This window comes from Myotis myotis, unplaced genomic scaffold (assembly GCF_014108235.1).
Source record: "Myotis myotis isolate mMyoMyo1 unplaced genomic scaffold, mMyoMyo1.p scaffold_m19_p_2, whole genome shotgun sequence".
In the NCBI taxonomy this organism is placed as follows: Eukaryota; Metazoa; Chordata; class Mammalia; order Chiroptera; family Vespertilionidae; genus Myotis; species Myotis myotis.
This window is the reverse complement of record NW_023416324.1, coordinates 172,697,586-172,719,136: the sequence shown is the minus strand read 5'-3', so window position 1 is coordinate 172,719,136 and position 21,551 is coordinate 172,697,586. Positions and strand designations below refer to the sequence as shown.

Genomic DNA, 21,551 nt, shown 5'->3' with positions numbered 1-21,551 from the left:
GTGGCAGGTGGGTGTGCAGCCAGGCTACATCAAGTTTCTAGAATAAATTATCCTAGAGTAACTCTACTTCGGTTCTATTTTTTCTTACTGCTGGGAAAATTTCTACTTTTTTAAAAAATGTGATAAAAAATTTCTCAATATTTCATAAGCATTTAAAAATATTTAAATTCTTTATTGTTTAAAGTACTACATATGTCTCCTTTTCCCCCCATTGATCTCTCCCCAGCCACACCACCCCCAGCACATCATAAGCATTTTAATAAATATATATTCATTTATGCTTGATGTGAAGTCAAGTATATATCCATTGTATCAGGTTCCTTATATCCTTAAAATTCTTTTTTTTTAATGTAATACTGTTTTTATTTAACTTCAAAAACATTTCAGCATTCTAAACATACAAAAATTAACAAAACGTTGCAAATCGTGTTTAGTACAGAAGGTTCTTGAACTTTCATTGATGCAGTGACTCTTCACTTCGTTGACAATGAAGAGTTGTAGTTTGTTTTAAAACAAAGTTTAAAACTACCACACAACTAAAAAAAAAAAAAAAAGATCCAAATACTTCTCATGCCACCTGACCCACCTTTTCCCACAGCTAAGAATGGCGGGATGCTATGTCACTATATACAGAAACAAGACAACCTGAAGCTAAATGGATGCCCACTGCAGTGTCCACAGGTCCAGCCTCACAGTGCATGCCCTGAGCTACAGCCCCTCCAAAAGGCATCTTCCTCACAGCCTCAACGCCAAGCAAAGAGCATCAAGAGCTTGTCTTGGTTGTTTGTTCTTTTTAGAAACTATCGATATGTACAGTTGAGAACTCAGGATTTCTAGCCAATAACCAAATAGGTAACACTACCTTACAGATTAAAAAAAGAGAAAGAAAATGCCAGAAACATCTTTAAATGCCTTGTCACACCAACAGCAAAGTGCACAGAGTGAGGAGAACACGAGAGCCTTTTCATTTTAAAAATGTTTGGAAATATGTACAACTTTGATACAGTTTCTGGGTGCTCTGGACACCCATGGCCACTTCATGTAAACCACTGACAATTTCTAGAGCACTTTGAGAGACTACATATGATCATGACCCAATTGTGTAATTAATCCTAATGAGGGCAACAGACACCTCTCAAATCAGAGCTGTGTCAATTACGGCGCTCCCCTACACTAAGGTATTCACAAGGAGACAGATAAACAGTTTTTTTATTCATCCTCCTCCTCCTCCTCCTCTTCTTCTTCCTCCTCCTCTTCCTCCTCCTCCTCTTCATCTTCTTCTTCCACCTTTTTCCGGGCAACTTTAGCGGGACCCTTGGCCATCAAACTTGCCTTTAGACTTATAGTCGGCAACATCCTTCTCATACTTCTCCTTCAGTTTTGCAGCCTTATTGTTGTAAGGCTGCTTTTCACTGTCCCTTAAGTTATTCCACATCTCGCCAAGCTTCTTTGCCACATCTCCAATAGAAATTCCAGGGTTTGTAGATTTAACTTTGGGGCGGAATTCCGAGCAGAAAAGGAAAAATGCAGACGGTGGCCTTTTGGGGGCATTTGGGTCCTTCTTCTTCTTGCCTCCCTTAGCTGGTCCATAATCCTTCATTTCCCGATCATAGCGTACTTTATCTGCCTTTGCCATCTCATCAAATTTAGATTTCTCTTTTGCCGACATGGTCTTCCACTTTTCAGAGCACTTCTTAGAAAACTCTGCAAAATTGACTGGAACTTCTGGGTTTTTCTTCTTATGTTCCTCTCTGCATGTCTGCACAAAGAAGGCATATGCAGATATCTTGCCCTTTGGCTTCTTGGGATCACCTTTAGCCATCCTGACTGTATTGTTCGCTAGTCTGGGCAGCGCCCTTAAAATTCTTGATATAGTAATTTGTGTGTTCACTCAATATGATGAAAATTGATAAAAATACATTGTTTCCCTTCATGATTGTTAATTTTTTTCTATATTTTGAAATTTATGTTAATCAGAATAACAATATTTAAGGATGTATGTCTTCTAGTGGATTCTTTTAGTCACATTTAATGCATCACTTAAAGTTTCCCGCATTAAATTCTTCTTTTCTAATATTAATATTGATCTCCCATCTTTCTTTGTTTTGCATTTTCCTGGTATATCTATGCCCTTTCTTTTCCCCCTATTTTATTTCTTTCTGTCCCGTTTTGTTTAAAACAGCATATATTTAAAGTTAGTTTTTACTGAATATGTCTGTTTGTCTTTTAATAGAAACTATTTAACTAGTCACACTTAATGTGATAATATGTTTGACCTCACTTCTGGCATCTTATTTTATACTTTCCTTTTTTATGTTCCCTTGCTGTTTTATTAGAATTTAATTTTGGCTATAACATTATACTTTCTTTTTTTTTATGTTCCCTTGCTATTTTCTTTATTAGATTTTAATCTTGGCTATAACAAAAATTACTCTTAATTTTGAAGTTAAATGTGACAGTTCTAGTTTTATGTTCATCTGTTCTCTTTCTCATTAAAAAAATATATTTAGGGGAGAAACCAAGATGGCGGCATAGGTAAACACCGGAGGTTGCTGCCTCGCACAACCACTTCAAAAATACAACTAAAAGACGGAACAGACATCACCCAGAACCACAGGAAGGCTGGCTGAGTGGAGATTCTACAACTAGAAGGAAAGAGAAAAGCATACTGAGACTCAGAGGAGGTGCGGTGCGGAAGTAAAATATTAAGGTGCGGAGGTGCATGTGAAGCGGGCTGGCGGCTGAGGGCACAGTTGTCTTTTTCAATTGGGAGGGAGTCTCAGGCTCTGAGCTCCAGCTCCGGGCGAGTCTCTGGGGACCCAGACTCAAACAGGAGAAGCAGGACTGTCTGGCATCGGTCGGAACTCAAGGGCAGCTTTCTCTCCGAGGTACTTGCAGCAATTGCTGGGACACTGAGAAGCAGAGCCTCTGAAGGCAGGACTGAGAGCAGCCATAACTGCTAGCCCCACCCTGTTGATCCCCTGGGACCTGCCCCGCCCAAACCTTGCACAGAGGCATTTGCTGGATAGCCTCAGGCAGAAGCTAGATTAGCACCTCCCTAGAGATCAGGACAGAAGTTCTCCCACTGAAGACACAGCTGATTCTCACAGCCAATTGGCCTGGAGGTCGAATTCCCCCCAGTGTTACCTACAACAATCAAGGCTTAACTACAACAAGACTGTGCACCAAGACCACAAGGGGGTGCACCAAGAAAGCATAAAAAACGCGGAGACAAAGAAACAGGACACAAATGACAGAAATGGAGGAAAGAAAACTGCTGGATATAGAGTTCAAAACCACACTTTTAAGGTGTTTCAAGAACTGTCTAGAAGCCGCCGATAAATTTAGTAAGGCCCCCGAAAAGACTGGTGAGACCGCCGATAAATGTAGTGAGATCCTCAAGAAATCTAGTGAGACCCTCGATGTTGTGATAAAGGATCAACTAGAAATTAAGCATACACTGACTGAAATAAAGAATATTATACAGACTCCTAACAGCAGACCAGAGGATCGCGAGAATCAAGTCAAAGACTTGAAATACGAAGAAGTAAAAAACACCCAACCGGAAAAGCAAAATGAAAAAAGAATCCAAAAATACGAAGATAGTGTAAGGAGCCTCTGGGACAGCTTCAAGCGTACCAACATCAGAATTATAGGGGTGCCAGAAGAAGAGAGAGACCAAGATATTGAAAACCTATTTGAAGAAATAATGACAGAAAACTTCCCCTACCTGGTGAAAGAAATAGACTTCCAAGTCCAGGAAGCGCAGAGAACCCCAAACAAAAGGAATCCAAAGAGGACCATACCAAGACACATCATAATTAAAATGCCAAGAGCAAAAGACAAAGAGAGACTCTTAAAAGCAGCAAGAGAAAGAAAGTTAGTTACATACAAGGGAGTACCCACATGACTGTCAGCTGATTTCTCAACAGAAACTTTGCAGGCCAGAAGGGAGTGGCAAGAAATATTCAAAGTGATGAATGCCAAGAATCTACAACCAAGATTACTTTAACCAGCAAAGCTATCATTCAGAATTGAAGGTCAGAAAAAGAGCTTCACAGATAAGAAAAAGCTAAAGGAGTTCATCACCACCAAACCAGTATTATATGAAATGCTGAAAGGTATCCTTTAAGAAGAGGAAGAAGAAGAAAAAGGTAAAGATACAAATTATGAACAACAAATACACATCTATCAACAAGTGAATCTAAGAATCAAGTGAATAAATAATCTGATGAACAGAATGAACTGGTGATTATAATAGAATCAGGGGCATAGAAAGGGAATAGACTGACTATTCTTCGGGGGGGAAGGGGTGTGGGAGATGCGGAAGAGACTGGACAAAAATCGCGCACCTATGAATGAGGACAATGGGTGGGGAGTAAGGGCGGAGGGTGGGGTGGGAACTGGGTGGAGGGGAGTTGTGGGGGGGAAAAAAGAGGAACAAATGTAATAATCTGAACAATAAAGATTTAATTAATATATATATATTTAAACATATTTATCTATATCAACAATGAAACAATATTCAATGTCTCCCATAGTACAAGATGAGAGATTTAGCACTTGAGTTTTTTTTCTGGAGTAATTTGAGTTTTTAGCCTGAAATTATTGTCATTAAATTTTTCATGTATCTTTTTTCATTAAGAATGATTTTTGATAGTTGCATTTTTCCATAACTATAATAATGACATATAAACACTAAGTCTATATTTGACAGGTTTCATTATCCACCTCATATCTTTTATACCACATCTGCTACATTCTCAAATTTTAATGTTCATTAATTTCCTTTTTCATCAGAATATATTGAGTAAATACTTCTTGTCAGTAAAGGATTTCAGTGGTTAATATACCAATAGATTTTTTTATTCTTATAAATTAATAACTTTCACCAGAATATACTTTTATTGTCCCTGGTACACAATGAACTATTATGAATTGATACCAGAATGATTATTTTTTAAAAAAATATATTTTATTGATTTTCCACAGCGAGGAAGGGAGAGGGATAGAGAGCTAGAAACACCGATGAGAGAGAAACATTGATCAGCTGCTTCCTGCACACCCCCCACTGGGGATATGCCCGCAACCAAGGCACATGCCCTTGACCGGAATCGAACCTGGGACCCTTCGGTCCGCAGGCTGACGCTCTATCTACTGAGCCAAACCGGTAAGGGCCAGAATGATTATTTTTTATGTTTTTTATTATAATTCATCTTGCATTTCCTCTTCCCCTGAAAAATTCTGTTTTCTGTTTTTTAATATTTAATTTGTTGAATTGTAGCTTCCATTTTCTCATTATTTCATTTTTTATGTGTCTATGAGTATTGTAAGAATTTCCATTCATCTATAGTTTTCTGCATTGTTCTAATTAATGTTCATGCTCCCATTACATGATTTTAATTCAACACCATATTTTTTCACTTTAAAGAAGTTTCCTAATCTCAGACTTCTCTCTTTTGAAAGTTTCCTTATGTGTTCTTAAATCTCTGTAATATAACTTAGAGATTTATTTTTAAGTTTTTCCTTTTTTATTGTGTCTATTTTATAGGGAGACATTACTTATCTTTTCTTTAGAACTGCTAAAGACTGTTTTCACAAACTTCCACTATAGGTTTACTGAGAGTGAGTCTCATGGTCCAGTGTGTATACTGGTCAAGGCATGTCTGAGAAGGCACTAATGTGATTGAGAAGTGTTTCCCATCATCTACGTATGTATATATATACATACATACACACATTTACTTGAATGTGAAGTCAAGTATATGTTCATTGCATCAGGTTCCTTACATCCTTAAAATTCTTGATATACTCATTTGTTTATTCACTCAATATGTTGAAGATTGATAAAAATACATTGTTTCCCTTCATGATTGTATTTTGCCAATTTTCTTGTACATTTGGAAATTTATGTTAATTTTATATTATAAAATTTACCATTTTTAAGTCTATTTTAATGGCATTAAGTACATTTATGTTATTATGCAATCACCACCACCCCATCCATCCAAGAAACTTTTTTCATCTTGAAAAACTAAAACTCTGTACTACTAATGATAACAACCCATTCTCCTCCCCACCCCCACCACCATTCTATTTACTGTCTCTATGACTTTGACTATTCTAAATACTCCACATGAGTGGAGTCATATAGTATTTGTCTTTCTGTGACTGGCTTATTTCACTTAGCATAACATCTTCCAGGTTTATCCATGTAGTAGCATGTGTCAGAATTTCATTCCTTTTTAAGGCTGAATATTATTCCATTATGTACACATTTTGTTTATCCATTTATTCATCGTTGGACACTTAGATTTCTTCCACTTTTTGACTATTGTGAATAATGCTGCTACAAACATGGATATGCAAATATCTCTTCGTGTCCTTATTTTCAATTCTTTGGGGTATATATCCAGAAGTAGAATTGCTGGATCATATGGTAGTTCTAATTTTAATTTTTTGATGAATCGTCATACTGTTTCTATAGTAGTTGCACTATTCACAATCCCACCAACAGTGCTCGATTTCTCCACATCCTCATCAATATTTTTTAAATCATAGCTATCTTAATGGCTGTGAAGTAGTATATCATTGTGGTTTTGGTTTTCCTAATAATTAGTGATGTTGAGCATCTTCTCATATAATTATTGATCATTGGTGTGTCTTCTTTGAGGAAACACCTTTCAAATCTCTTGCCCATTTTGAATCAGATTGCTGTTGTGTTTTAGGAGTTCTCTATATATTCTTAATATGAACCTTCTTTCACATATGTGATTTGAAAATATTTTCTCCAATTATTTGCAGCCCCTGCCATCTTAACTTAGAGATGCTAGTGAAATTCTTTTAGGAATCCCTTCCTTTTCACCTCTAGGCCAACTTTTCCATCAACTTTGATGAATTATGGATTGGTTGGGCTTTCCCTCAATTCATTCTTGGGTACAGTCTTTATCATGGAATGTCAAAATTTCTAAAAAGTGCATTATATGGTATCCTTTCTGGTTGTCAGTACTATAATAAATATATTAAAGTATTTTATATATCAAGTTGGTTATTTCAAAAAAACACTAGGGGAGTGGGTATAAGTTAAATGTGTATTCTTCATTTCCCATTTTTAAGACCACATTTCTCAAAGGTGGTGCACCTGAACCGAATCACTCTGGGTGCTGGTTTAAAATGTTGGTTGTGGATCCCACCCCACCCCTTGAACCAGTATCTCTGAGGGAAGAGTTTCCAGGCAATTCTAATATAAATGAAAATCCAAGAACTGCTGGGTTAAGTGCAGCTTTGTGAGCACTTAGAAGAGAAAGCAATGAACCCTTAGGACTAACCAAGGTTCACTCAGAAGTCATAGCATCTTTTTGACAGGTCAATAAGTTATGTAACTCAGGGAGAAATGTGGTAGATTACAGTTGTAAGTCAGGATATTTGACAAGGTTTCCCATGATTCTTCTTCCAAAGGTTCTCCTTGAAGGCATGAGGGAAAAATATGCATATAATGCAAAGATAGTGATAATGTACAGGCAAAACCAGGGCTGTTGTGCAGAGTCAAGAGTAGGTTCTGATATTTTAAAGTGATTTTTAGAGAAACTGTATGCACTCATAGGAGATTTGCCAAAGAAGGTAAGGAATAAAAAACCCTGTAATTTGAGGAAGCAGCGAGGAAACATCTTGTTTAGTAACATTTCTTAACTCAGCTGAACATTGTCACTTGGGGACCCTTAAAAAACTACTCAGGCCCAGGCCCCAACCCAGACCAATGAAATTATTAACTCCCTGAGTGAGATCCATGATTGCTTTTTTGGTAAAATTCCAAGGTTATTTTAATGTTTAATGAGAGTTGAGGACCACTATTCTATAAAAAAAACACACACACAAACCAACCATATTTACAAATTTGTGAAGCTCAAATGTGGAAGAGGAATACAATTGTTTCTGTAACAAGCGCCATGCCTGACTGTTCACCTGGCAGATGTGGGCATTGGTCTAGCTGAGTCAGCAACTGGCTACTGCCACAATTCACCTTGCCAAGCCCAGACTCTCAACACTGTGAGAACTTTCCTCCCTTTATTAAAGAGGCATGGATCTCCTTGACATGGATCTTTCAGATGCTGGCAATACATGTCTCAAGATAAATGGAAATTGACTTCCCCATGAGCTCATTGGCTCTGGTGGTTTCACCTATCACTTCCGTGATGACTCCCTAATCTCGGTCTCTAGCCACATAGCTCATCTATCAACCGCATCTCCATCTGGACTTCTCACTGACACCTCAAATGTAACATGCCTTGCACTGAATCATTATCTAACCCTACTCTCACCTCTGCTCATTTGTTCTCATGGTCGATGGGACAACTACTGTCCTAGGCACACAAGGTAGAAGCCTGGGAGTTACCATTAGTTTTTCTGTCTCCCTCACTATCGTCACACCTATTTAATAACCAGTTCTTTCCTGACTCTGTGCCTCCCTCCATCTGAACTACCTTGTTCAGCCTTCACATTACTTAAATTCTGACAACAGCCTCCCAATGGGCTCCTTTCTCCCCTCCCAATGCTGCAGCTAGAGGATTTGCTCTAATGTTAGAATCTGACCATGTCAGTTTCCACTTAATTTCTCAGTGACACCCCTCCCCCCACCACATTGTCTATGAGAAAAGATCCACACTCTTTAACTTGACAAGATCCTCCTGTCTACATTTCCAGACTCATCTCCTAACATTTCTCAACTCACAGTTTTTGCTCCAGTAACACTAAACTATAGACAAGGACTGCCTCTGAGCCTTTCTGTACACTGTTCCCTCTACCTAGAATGCATTACGCACACTCACTTCTTCATTTAACTTCTATTCATCCTCTAAATTTCAGCTTAAGCTCATCTACTCATCCAGAGAGTATTACCTGACCTCCTTGGTCCAATACCTTCCTAAGCTGGGGAAATGATCCTCCTCTGACTCTCATCTAGAGATAATACTACATGATATTTGTTTTTGACTCTGTTCCACACAGTCCCACCCAGCTCCTGGAAACCCTGTTGGCCCAATCCCCAGACCTAGTCCTATGCCTGGTACAGAGGGGGTGCTCAATATACTGGGTAGGCAAAAGTAGGTTTACAGTTATTCATATGGAAAATAATACAATAATTAATAAATAATAATAATATAAGGATAAACTCTGTGTTTTGTATACTCACAACTGTAAACCTACTTTTGCCCCACTGTGTATATTTGCTGACTTAGCGTTGTTTCAAATGATTGGGTGGCTCTCCTCAGGAGTGCATTTGCCATGACTTGCATGACTTAAGAATTAGAAACATGCCCTGGCCAGTGTTGCTCAGTTGGTTGGGCATCATCTGTGTACCAGAAGGTTGCCGGTTCGATTCCCAGTCAAGGGCACATGCTTGGGTTGCAGGCTTGATCCTCGGCAGGAAGCATATAGGAGGCAGCCAATCGATGTTGAGCTCTCAATGTTTCACTCTCTCCCTATCCCTTCCTCTCTCTCTAAAACTCAATAAACTATTTTAAAAAAAGAATTAGCTTAAAAAATTAAGAACAGTAGAGACTTCCTCGGGTATAGAAAAATTTGGCTACTGGCTTCTTAATTGCTGGGAAAAACCACTTTGTGATCAGCCAAAGTCTGCTGGAAATCCTGGCATGAGAAAAGGGAGGAGACCGATTTCTATCAGTGGGTGTCCTGGGGTCAGGTTCTGAAGATCATGAACATTTTGTTGATGAAATCTTGGATGGGGAGTGTGGGGGACTGGATGAGAGCACCCATTTTGTGTGGCGCTCAAAGATACTAGACGGAACACTCTGGCCTTCTGGGAGATCAAGAGAGCTTTATTAGCTCTTTCACTTGAACTGAGAGGCAGGGCGCTCAGGCGGCTGGTAAAGTGCTGCAGGCTGCTGTCCCAGAGCAGAGAGGTAGGGAAATGCAGCAAGGAATGAAAACATTGGAGCTAAACATTTCAAGCATTTCAGCATTTAAGGGTCAAAGTGGCCCTGCTGACCTCTGGCCACTTGGAACTTTCACACCAGATTAGTCATCAGGAAAGTGAAAACTTAGCTCCTGTTTAGATGAGACTATTTATGCCTTAAGTGAGGATAAAACAATCCATGCAGACCACACAGAAAAGAATGATGGGCCCAAATGATTAGCTGAGCAAGCAAGTCTGGGGTTTGTCAGCTGCTGTGTGGCCACTGAGTTTTATCTTTCATCCCTTTTCTTGCCACAGTAAACTCTTCTAGATCATAGCCATTGCTTTGGTAAAATCACACTAGTGAAACGAGGCTGGTGACATCCATGCTGCTTGCCTCACACCTATGATTGGAATCTGGAGAGATCATGGATCTGAATACATTGTTATCTTCTAAGTGTGGTACACGTGTAAAAGGTGGTTATTACTATTGTGATTTTAATTATTTAAAAAGTCTCTTCTTACTTGAACCTTTTCTCTCAGTGCCCCTCTCCTGCCATGGATGGGGCTCCATTTCCCACTTGGAAAGTGAGCTCTCGCCTCCTTTCTCCTTTTAAATTATGATCAGGAAAGAATCTTTAATTTTCACTGAGGTATCAATGGCTTCAGAGGTTTACTCCAAGAGAAAAAAATGAACACTTCTGCAGAAAACAAAGCCTTAAACTTCCAAAACAAAGATGAAAAAAGGTTATGCCCTGAGGAAAGCCCTGGGAAGGAGTGGGAGACCTGGGTTCCTGTCCAGGCCGTGTCACCCCAGGCAGTATGCTTTCCCTTTGGATGGAGGATTCCCAAATTTGAAGAGGAAAGCCTGGGACCAGATGCTGTCTCGACTCCTTTCCTGGTCTCATTATTAATGATGCCGAGACACTTAAGTCCACCTCAAATTAATACAAGTCTTTTGGACTAATTGAATAATATTCCAGGGTGCTAAGACAACATGCAACTGAGATCACTAAACCACTCTCTATAATCTGTTCAGAATCAAAGAGTAAGGAAACCACTAATACCATTACCACCCCTACCACCACCACTATCCCATTACCATCACTACAACCACCAACAACCATCACCATCACCTCCAATAACTGCCACCAATACCACCACCACCAACCACCCCCCCACCATATCCATTATCACTGTTACCACCACACTATCACCACTACCACCATCACCCCCATATTACCTCCACCATCCCCACCATTACCATCACCATCACCACCAACTACCACAATCACCACTATCATCGCTACCACTATCACCACCACTTTCATGGCAAACATAGTTCTATTTTTTTTCATGGGAAAATAACTTATGAGAATTTCTTAACTTATCGGGTTGATATTAATTCCAGGAAATATTCTGGAATGGGATGTGGAGTGAACCTTTAGGACTAAAGTCATGAAAGTAGTTTATGTCAGACTAACAAAATTGCTTATTTGAAAATGATATCAGGCAAGCAGATCAGGGAAATACCAGTGATAAAGGGTAGCTGAACTTTGTTAAGACCTTTGATAAGATACCCCTGATAATCTTTTGAAAAAGATGAATAAATATGGGCCAAGTGATAGTACAAGAAGTGGAATACATTTTCTAAAAGAGTGATGTTTATTTATTGAATTAACATCTAACTTTCAGGAGCATAGAGTGGAATATCCCAGAATCCTGTAAAGTTCATCATCTTTATCGATGACTTAGTTGAAGAGGTCACACTTATCAGATTTTGGGATGGCAGAAAGTCAACCAGAGGGTCAGTAACTAACAGAATCAAAGCCAGAAATATCTGGGCAAGCTGGCAAGATTGACTGAATCGAACAAGATAAAATTAGGAATAAATGCAAGGGTTCTGTATCTGGGTCCCAGGTAGCATCTGTACAAGCATGGAGTGGGGGTGGGTAGGCAACACAGTTCAAGAGCAAGTTTAAAAGAGAGTTGGGATTTTTTTTTTCAGTTGATACTAAACTTAACAGGTATTACTGGTATAGATTCCTACTTCAACCTTACAGAGTTTCAACAGAAATATAAAATGTAAAACAAAAGAAGTGATCATCTTACTGTACTTGGTGCTGATTAGGCCTCCCCTGACATTTTGTGTTTTATTCATTAAGAATGAAGAAATTAGAGAAAACTGGAGCAAGAGTGATAATGATAGTGAGGACACTGAACCCAAGGGCCTCTCAGGCAGGATGGAGCCTGGAAAGGGCACTGACCAGGGAGTGGGGAGCCAGGTTATGCTATGAACTGGCTGTGAGATCCTGACCAAGCAAGTATTTCTCTCTGGAGGTGATGACAGGCCTCACTGGGTAGAAACACAGAGGGTGGTGGTTGGCTGGCCTGTTCTCTTAAGGAGGTTTTGGGCCTCTGGTTAGGCTACACAGTATAGGTGGGTTCCTTTCTCCTTACCTCACCCATCAAGCAAAATTTTACACTCTTGAAATACCATTGACATACCAATTCTTTCCCTTGGGAAATCTTAGGGGCCTGAGTTAAAACTTAGCCTTTCCTACTAGCTTTGTGACCAAACTTTCTGAGACTCACTTTCCTTGTTTGTGAAATAGGGCTAATATCAGGTTCGTGTGATATGAATGTTAAGTGAGATAATGCATATACAAAATATAGCAAAATGTGGGGCACAAAGTAGGTGCTCAATTAACGGTTTAGGTAATGTTACTACATTTACTACCATGATCCCTCCTCTTTCTTTCTCCCCCTCCTCCTCTGCTGGCCAGGCATTGTGATGGTTGCAAGGGAAAAGACTCACACTCCCTGCCTGCACCAAGCTTACAATCTAATCTGTCCAGTGGAACTGTCTGCAATCATTGGAATGTTCCACATGTGTATTCTCCAGTATGGTAGCCAGCAGCCATATGTGGCATTTGAGTACTGGAAATGTGACTGCGGAATGGAATTTTAAATTTCATTTAATTTTAATGAATTAAATGAAAATGGTGATAGTCCCACGTGAAAATAGACAGCACAGCTCTAGACACCTTTCAGGTACATTTCTGAGACTGAGTAGTCTGAGCAGCATGAAGATGCATCAGAAGAGCAATGTTCATAAAGCACCAGCATAGTAGCTAGAAGATTCTCTTATGTGCCCATTCATCACATTTAATTCTCAGGTGCTGGGGCCACAGTGCCATCTGTACCTTCAGGAGATCACAGTTGAGTGGGGGATATGCAGATAAATCATTTTTACCATAGGGAGGCAAGTGCTACAGGTGGAGCAGAGAGAGGTCTCTAACCCAGATGAACAGTCAGGGAAGGATTCTCAGAGGAACATTTTAAGACCTGAACTGTTTTGAATAAGTAGATTTCATAGTGGGGGCTCAATTGACATTTATTCCCTTTATAGCAACAGATGATATTCCAGGGCCACTAATCCCACTGCTGGTGGCAGAGGTGGCTATGAAGCAAACCAGAGAGAACTCAGAGCAAGGGTCAATTTGTTTTCTTTGAAAATTTCCCCTTTGTGTCTTTTTGTATTGCCTAATTCAGTTTCTCTCCTATGGCCACATTTTCTTCACCTGAGAACATTTTTTTTTTATCATGTGTATAGCCTTATTTTTTAATTTTATTTGTAGTTTCTAAACATCAGTGCTTTTGGGAGGTGAGGGGTGGTAAACTCTGTTACAACATAAAGTGGTATCAACTCACACTGTGGTTTGGTTGTGGAATTTGGATACTTAGAGGAAACAAACAGCTCTGTGAATATGGCCAGTCTGAGAAGCTGTTACAGATTGCTTGGGTTGGCTGAATCTGGCTGGTAGTGATGCACATTCATAGGAGTGAGGGCTGTTCTAATTACTTGTGTAGAGAAGGGGGATCTTAAGCTCATATACGTATTTTACACAATAGTTCAAGGTTAATATGTGACCTCTAGCCAGAGAATTCTGCAACTGACACATGTTCACATAAAAACAGGTACAGCTTCATACTGTATGGGTTCCATACTCATACTTGTGTGTGTAAAGCAGGATTACTGTGATTCCTTCTCCCATGAGACCAGGGAGATGCTTATGTGGTCTGGCTTGGTTGTGTGAGGCCTTGGTCTATGTGAGTCCCTAGAGCAGACGTGGGCAAACTACAGCCCGTTCAAATGAATAAAACTAAAAAAAAAAAAGACCGTACCCTTTTATGTAATGATGTTTACTGTGAATTTATATTAGTTCACACAAACACTCCATCCATGCTTTTGTTCCGGCCCTCTGGTTCAGTTTAAGAACCCATTGTGGCCCTCGAGTCAAAAAGTTTGCCCACCCCTGCCCTAGAGGTTATGTGCTTTGACTATAGCACAGTTGCCTCTGCTGGATGGAAGTGTAAATTGCTGTAGCCTTTCCAAAAAGCAGCTTGTCATATATACCAGGGGCCTTAAAACATTCATACCGTTTGGCCCAGTGATTCTACTTCTGGGAATTCTATTCAAAGGAAGTATTTGGAAATGTGTGCAGCAGACATTGCCTGGGGATGTTGTACAGTTATTTGTAGTTGCTAAAGACAGGAAACAACTTAAAAGATTAACAGCTTAATACTATGCAGTCATGAAGCTGATGTGCATGAAGGACTTTTTGCTACAACACTAATTAGGGGGAAAAAAAGGCAAGAAGCATTAGCTACAGAGGCTAAGCAACAGCCCAGGAGTCAGACAGCCTGGGTTTGAATCTTGGTTTTGCCACATACTAGCTGTGTGATTTGGGCAAGTCACCTGAACTCTGTGAGGTTAATAATACATAAATGCTTGCCTTAGAAAGACTTCTGAGGATTAATGACACTGTGAATACAAAATACTTAATACCTGCAAAGTACATGTTTTAAGCACCCAGTAAATGTTGGCTGTCTATGGATTGTAAGATTTCAGAGCATAAAAATAGATGGAAAGAAAATAGGCCAATATATTGACAGTGTGGAATCTGGGTGATCAAATTGTAGGTGTTTCGTTTCGTTCTTTGTACAGTTTTCAGCTTTCCAAATTTCCTGCATTCGATCGACATGAGTTGCTTTTATACTAAAAGAGTTTGTCATAATGATGTAATTCAATAATATATATATTTTAAAGAGTTTTACCCACAACAAAAAGGCACTTCTCTCTTTCCCCTCCCCATCCAAAGGAGGAGCTGGAGGCAGCCTTCTCCCCCAGAGATCAGCAGGAAGGGAGAGCTGCTTTGTGGCTTCCTCCCCCGGCAGATCACACAGTGCACAGCCCAAACCTCTGGGTGTACAGGTTGGCAGGATCCTCTGACACTTGTTGAAGGTGCTCTGAGGAGAGTTTGGGTAAGGGCAAGGAACAGATGTCCTTAGCAGTTTCTCCTATTTCTGAGAGTCTAGATTCCAAGACGTTCTGACATTTATCATTTCCCCCCACTTCTTGGTTGATCTGAACTAAACACTGACATAAAATTGTAAGGTGGCAAAGATTCATCTACTGGCTTGCTACCCCCAAACCCCTCCCATAAAAATATCTGTAATAATGCCTACAGCCCTATGCACAAACTTTAGGCAAGATTGGCAAAGAAAATACTTAGATGGGGGTACAACAAGGGAACAACAGGGAAGTTAGCTTAGTTGCAGCTGCTTTATTTAATGGGTATAATTTATATTAGGACGGAATCTTTGGCAAATACAGCCTGTCTAACACCACAGATGGTGAAGTCCCTCCCCATGTTAGGACGTATTTCTGGAATGAGAGGGTCATAAAGCACAAAGGTGTGTGCGTGTGCGTGTGCGTGTGCGTGGGTGTGTGTGTGTGTGTGTCCAAACAGTGATAACATTTGCCTCCTAAGATCTAATGTCCTTCATTCCTTCATTGACAACGAGTCTCTGCAGGCTTTGTTTTAGGCAAAGAGTCCCAGGCACCGAAATAGGATGACGTTCCCAGGACTGGAACCAAAGGGGAAGTCCTGACCCTGTGTCCTGACCGCTGCCCCTCATCAGTGAACCCCCGCCCGCCCCGGTCCGCACCTCCAGAGCCAAGGTGCACTCCCCCAAGCACCCAAAATAAAAGATTGACAAGGTCGTCTTCCGGACAGGGAGGTCATTGTATGCTAATGAAGCCGGAGGAAACAACCGCGTGGCGCCTGCTTGGAGTGCGCCCACGGGTTCGCAGTTCTCCCGCGCATCACTGCGGCGCAGCCACAAAACCCCGCGCGCTGCAGCAGACCCTCCGGCCTCCCGGGTGGGGAGGCGGGGGAGGGTCTTGTCCGCCACTTTGGGTTCTGCAGCTGGAAGGCTCGCCTCTGGGTGCTGCCTCCCCGTTCTGGCCCCCTGCTTTCCACTGCAATTATGGCGGGGATGGAGGCGGCGCATCAGAATCACCTGTAGGGCTTTTCCAACTCCACAGGCCCCCTCCCCAAATTCTAGTCCACTCCTCCAGAGGAAGAAAATATCAGAATCTGCAGGTGGACTGGTGGAGTTTTCGAAAGCCCACAGGTGATACTAGATGTGCGTCCCTCAAGACACACACAACACCCCCCCCCCACCACCACACACACACACACACATCTTGTGACCCGGAGACTAAACAGGTCAGCTTTACATGCTCTCCCTGACCCTTCTCCCCTTCCCAAGCTCATATTTGTCAGGGTATCCGTGTTCTCGGCAGCTTCCCTTTGAGCTCCCCTGGCCCAGGAGCTTTGCGGAGTGCCCAAGTCCTCAAACCCGTGGACCGTCACAGCGTTGGCGGTCAAACGGTCAAACGGTAGGTGTTCCCCGCCCCTAGCTCCCCTTGTGCACCTTGGAGCGCGAACTGGACACCAAAGAGCACGGTAAGTGCAGAAGGGGAGAAATCTGACCAGTTGCTTCCGCAAACTGCCTGGAGCAAGGCCGCCTCCCGCCCGCACACCTTTGAGGTTTGGAAGGTCCTCCCAACCCAGGAGGGAGCCGGCGCCCTGCCCCGTGCCGCTCCCCGCGCCCTCACCCTTCCAGCCGGAGGTCTCCTTCTGCAGGGACTTTGAAGCAGGTGGCACCCTCAGGGTGGGCGCAGTGGCCTTGGCTGCAGGTCCTTCCCCTGGCCACGGGACCGACTCTGGCTTTGCCCTCCTTTTTCAAGTTGCTGCGGCCCACGTCCCCCAGCCCGAGCCCGAGCCCGCCTCCGCTGCGCCAGCTACTGTCTTACCTCTCGCCAGGCAACACTTGGTTGCGCGGTTTCCCGGAGCGCTCCTTCCTCAGGGCTTATTCCCTTACTTGGGAGGAAAGAGGAACCAAAAGACAGAAAGGGGACCGAAACCGGCGTCTGAGCGTCTTCACGCCCGCGCAGCCCGCTCGGGGAGGGGATGGCAGCCCGAGTGGGCGCTGCAGAGCTCGGGCGGCCCTGCTGGGGTTAGGCAATGCCAGGGTCGTCTGCCTGCTCCGTTATCCGCGGCCCCGCAGCAGTCCTCAGCGGCTGCCCGCTAGTACGGCACTGCGGCGCCCTGCCCCTAGCGGCTTGGTAAGTCCTGCTGCCACTCTCAGCACTGAGCCCTGCCCCCGGGCGCAGAGCCCGCCCCTGCCACACTCCCGCGTGTGCGCGCGCTTGTACACACATACACACACACACACACACACACACACACACACACACATGACAAACACACACGCGCATATGCACATATATGAATGCCGGTGTGCCTTTGGCGCAACTTGGGCGCAGGCATGATTTGGGCACTTCCCCCTGGTAGGGCTTCAGTTTGGGAGGAGGCGTTAGAAGCTTAGGGGTTCGGAGAGGATGCAGCAGTGGGGTTCCGCAGGGCGCCAGAGGCCCACTGATTTGGGGAACGGTGGAAAACTGGTTGACAAGTAAAATACCCACTGGGCATTTCCACATCTCAACCAGATCTAGGCTGCCTTCACATCTCAGCCCAATCAGAGAAAAAAGAAAATCTACAAGTTCTCTCTGCTTCCCTGGAACTGCGTATCTCCAGCCTCCAAATGTCTGACATCTCTGACCTTGGTGGCAAGGGACTGGTGGCTGTTCAATATGAAAAGTTATCCCTTCCTCAGAGAGCGTGGGGACTGGAGGCCAGATCAGATCTCAGAGACTGGGGCTTGTTCGTTTCCTTCTTCTTTGCTGTTAGATGACCATGAACTGTTTTCTTGCACAGCAAATAGATCACATCTTATTTTTAAAATGTAGGCACGCACAGAACAGGCACTGGGGCGAGGGGTAAGGGGTGAGAGCCAGCATTGGCCAAGACACCAGTGACTTGCTGCTTCTTGTCTTTCCATGACGTGCATGTCCACATGGGGCAGTAGTGGTGGTGGTGACACCATCAGGAAGTCACACCAGCAGGATGACTTCTGTCCATTGCACACCACATTTAGAGTCATCAGGAATTTGGACTCTCATCTGTAAAATATGTAGTTTACCAGTTTCCACAGCTGAGAATTCTTTTCCACCAGCAGGCAGCGAAGGTCCCCGAGTCAGGACTACAGCCAAGAAAAGCTTTCTGCAGATGCAGAGGCGCCAAGGGGCCTTGGGTGTCTGGGCATTTGGGGAAGAAGCCTCAAACATGAATGTCAAACAGCCCCAAGGACCCTGATGATAAGTGTCCATATAGGGTCATTTGCAGGCAGACTAATGGGACAGATGAGGAGCTGGGGCTCAGAGATTTCCCCAAGGTTCCAAACAGCAATAGAGGCAGAGCCAACACTAGAACCCTGTGTTCACACTTCATGCTGCCCTCCACTATTCACATCTCATTCTGTCACCCTGGGTTGGTGCTCAAAGCTCCCTGTAGCTAGACTGAAAAAATCCTGGTGAGGGGGCTGTGAAAGCTCTTCTACCTTTCCTTATTTCCCTTTCACTCGCTGACTTCTTCATTTCATAGCTACCTATTAAGCTCCAACTATGTCTTCACTTTCCCTGACTGTAGTCCTGGGCCTTACTTGGGAGGAAAGAGGAACAGGAAGACAGAAAGGGCTTAGACAGCCTCTGTCCCCGGTAGAGGAGAAAGCTGGTCACGGCCTTAATTGATATATTTTCCTGGTGCTGGTTGGATAGATGTGGAACACACAATCCTCAATTTCTAAACTTACATTCTCTGTGGGGGAAAACACTCACATGTCACAAGAAAAACGTTCTTGCCCTGTCTAGTCTTGACTCCTTCTAAAGAAGGAGAAAGGGAGGGAGAGCCTATATTTAGCTGAGCATCTTGATGCATTTGGAAATGTATGCTTGCAGGTAGGGGTTGGGGAAACATTGAGTTATTCTGCCTATTAAAACAGGAGGGAAGTTGAATGGGAGGAATAGAGAAGACACACAGAGATAGAGTGTGGAGATTTGACTTGGCTGGGAGCATATTGAAGAGTAATGAGAGAGAAACTCCCAGAACAGGGCTGCCAAGCAAGGATTTGGAAAACAGAAATACTTGCAAAAAATAGTTTGCTGAGGGGGCAAGAAGAGCTATGAAGTCTCTGTTCTCCAGTCTCCTATGAAAGAAATCATTTGTAAAGGCAATATTGTCCCTGAATTTGCTCATGAGTGGATTCTTTTGGGGAACTTAGGATGTTGCTGAATTCAGCATGTGGATTGATACAGGGTGAGTACAGAGAAGACTGTATGGACAGATGGCTTAAAGACAGCAGGCCCCTAGGCGACATACTAATGACATGTGGGGAAAGGGTGGTAATAGAGGTCAAAGCAACGTGAAAGGCAGGAGAGCCAGGGATGGGAAGAAGCCCCAGGAAGACCAAGTTATGATGACTGAGACATTAGGGAGGAGGTACATTTGTGATGGGATTTGAAAATGGGAGTAGGGACCTGACACAAAGATCAGTAGGCAAGGACAATCTAGGCTGAGGGAAAGCAAAATTATGGAAGGAGGACAATTCATGGTGCTTTCTGGGCAGTGGAAGAAAGGAAGGTTGGGACATTATTATAGGGGGCTCCCAATGCCCTGCCAGCAGATACTTCAGGCTCTAGTATCGAGGAGCTATTGAAGGTGTACTATTTTGTTTGGTTTTGACAGGTAGGGGGCTGGAAAACAGAGATGCCAGCTTTCCCAGGTAAGACCTTCCTGGTCAGAATGGGGGTTGGAGGATCTTGGGGAGGGCAGTTTGCTGTGCCCTCATGAGGAGCCAGCACCCAGATGGTACAGGTGGCTCACTGCATGGGGTGCCTAGCCGAGGGACTGAAGTCCATCCCATACTCCCTTAGCCCAGTCTTGCAGGGCCAGGTCAGCCTGGAGGAAGGTGGCCTTTTCTCTAATTTGCAGAGGGTTGGCATGGGCTAACAGAGGTGCTGGCTGCTGAACTCTATCTTTGAAAAGGTTGAAGCCGCAGTGAAACAAGTGAGGATTTATTGAGCATTTATTGAGCAAACAAGGTAAACGTGAAAGAGTCTTGAAGGCAGGAGTAGCTGTGAGCCTGAGCATGTCTCTGCTCTTTGGGACATTCTGAGATGCACCGTAGGGTACAGAGGAAGAACCTTACTTATGCACTTCAGAGAATTTGCAATCTGTGTTGGCTATGAAACACTCAAACCAGGTAAAAAGAAGCAATAAAAGAGTGTATAATTCAAGTGCCAAATTGTATAGTGCAGATTCTCAAGATGTAAAAGACCTCCTCTGGGCTTGAACAGTCAAGGAAGGCTTCAGAGAGGGGGGAGGTTTGGCTTCTGAGTGATATGTGTGTTGGCTGTGGATTGGAGAAGAGAGTTGTGAACAAAGGGCCAGAGAGAGGGAAGCCATGGGTTTTTAGCCCCCCTGGCTACTCTAATGCTGTTCCCAGTCATAGTTCAAGCACTCTGATGAGTCATCCTTGTTTCTGAGAGACAGGGCATTTCTGGATGTTTAACTGGCTCAACACTACATTCCCTGAGACTTCAAAGTTGGCAGCTCACACTCGCCATGTTGCTCTGGGAACACATCATCCAAGCTGAGAGCTGATGCTCAATTGCCATTGCCAAGGCAAAGCCAGGGCTGAGTCAGGTACCTGTATCTGGAAATTGTATGTTGGACTGTCTCTGACAAGCTGGGTATACGGTGCACAGCTGAGATCACAGGTGGGGTCAGTGACTGGGAACTAGGAGACCTGTGTTCAAGTCCCTAATCAGGGCTCATTTTGCCTTTCTGAGCCTCATTTTTGTCACCTACAAAACTAAAGGATTACACCAGATTATTTCCAAGCTGCCTTATACCTAATATTTCATATAGGATCCTTTCATTTTATCAAACAAGTCCAGGATGGGAACTGATACTAGCCAAGTCCTGACCTTAATTCTCCCCTTCGCTTTGATTGTGGAAGTCAGCTCTGCTCCTCATCACAGGTTTGGCATGGACAGTTGTAAATCCAACCTGGGGAATGTAGACAGGTCAGCTCCCTCTGTGGGCCTCAGTCTTCTTATTGGTAAATAAGGTGATTAAAAATGGTCTCCACAGCCCTTTCTCATTCTGATACTGTAAGTTCTGTCAACTGAACAACTTTTAAGTACTTCCCCATAACTAGGGTGGGACCCCTCCATAAGGCAAACTGGGAAATCCCCACAATAAAACTGAGAAGCTTGGAAAAAAGGAGAAGCCTTGATGTTTAGGCACGGGGGGAGGGTGGTTAGAGGGCTAAATGAAAGAAAGTGAAGGGATTAAGCAAACACGCGCGCACACACACACACACA

At 43.1% G+C, this 21,551-nt stretch overlaps 2 protein-coding genes across 5 annotated transcripts in view; both read right to left on the bottom strand.

Annotated features, from left to right (window-relative positions):
- Positions 1-17,377, bottom strand: part of DGKG (diacylglycerol kinase gamma) — a 206,065-nt gene extending 188,688 nt beyond the window's left edge. For all 4 annotated transcript variants that reach the window (XM_036349800.1, XM_036349802.1, XM_036349803.1 and 1 more), the window contains exon 1: positions 17,079-17,377. The gene's annotated coding sequence lies outside the window, so the exon portion shown is untranslated. The remainder of the gene's footprint in view (positions 1-17,078) is intronic.
- On the bottom strand, positions 336-1,899 carry LOC118676231 (high mobility group protein B3-like). Its single transcript, XM_036349804.1, is given in 2 exon segments — positions 336-1,318; positions 1,320-1,899. Coding segments are annotated over 2 exon segments (612 nt in total). The 5' UTR covers positions 1,823-1,899; the 3' UTR covers positions 336-1,209.
- Positions 17,378-21,551: the final 4,174 nt, after the last annotated feature.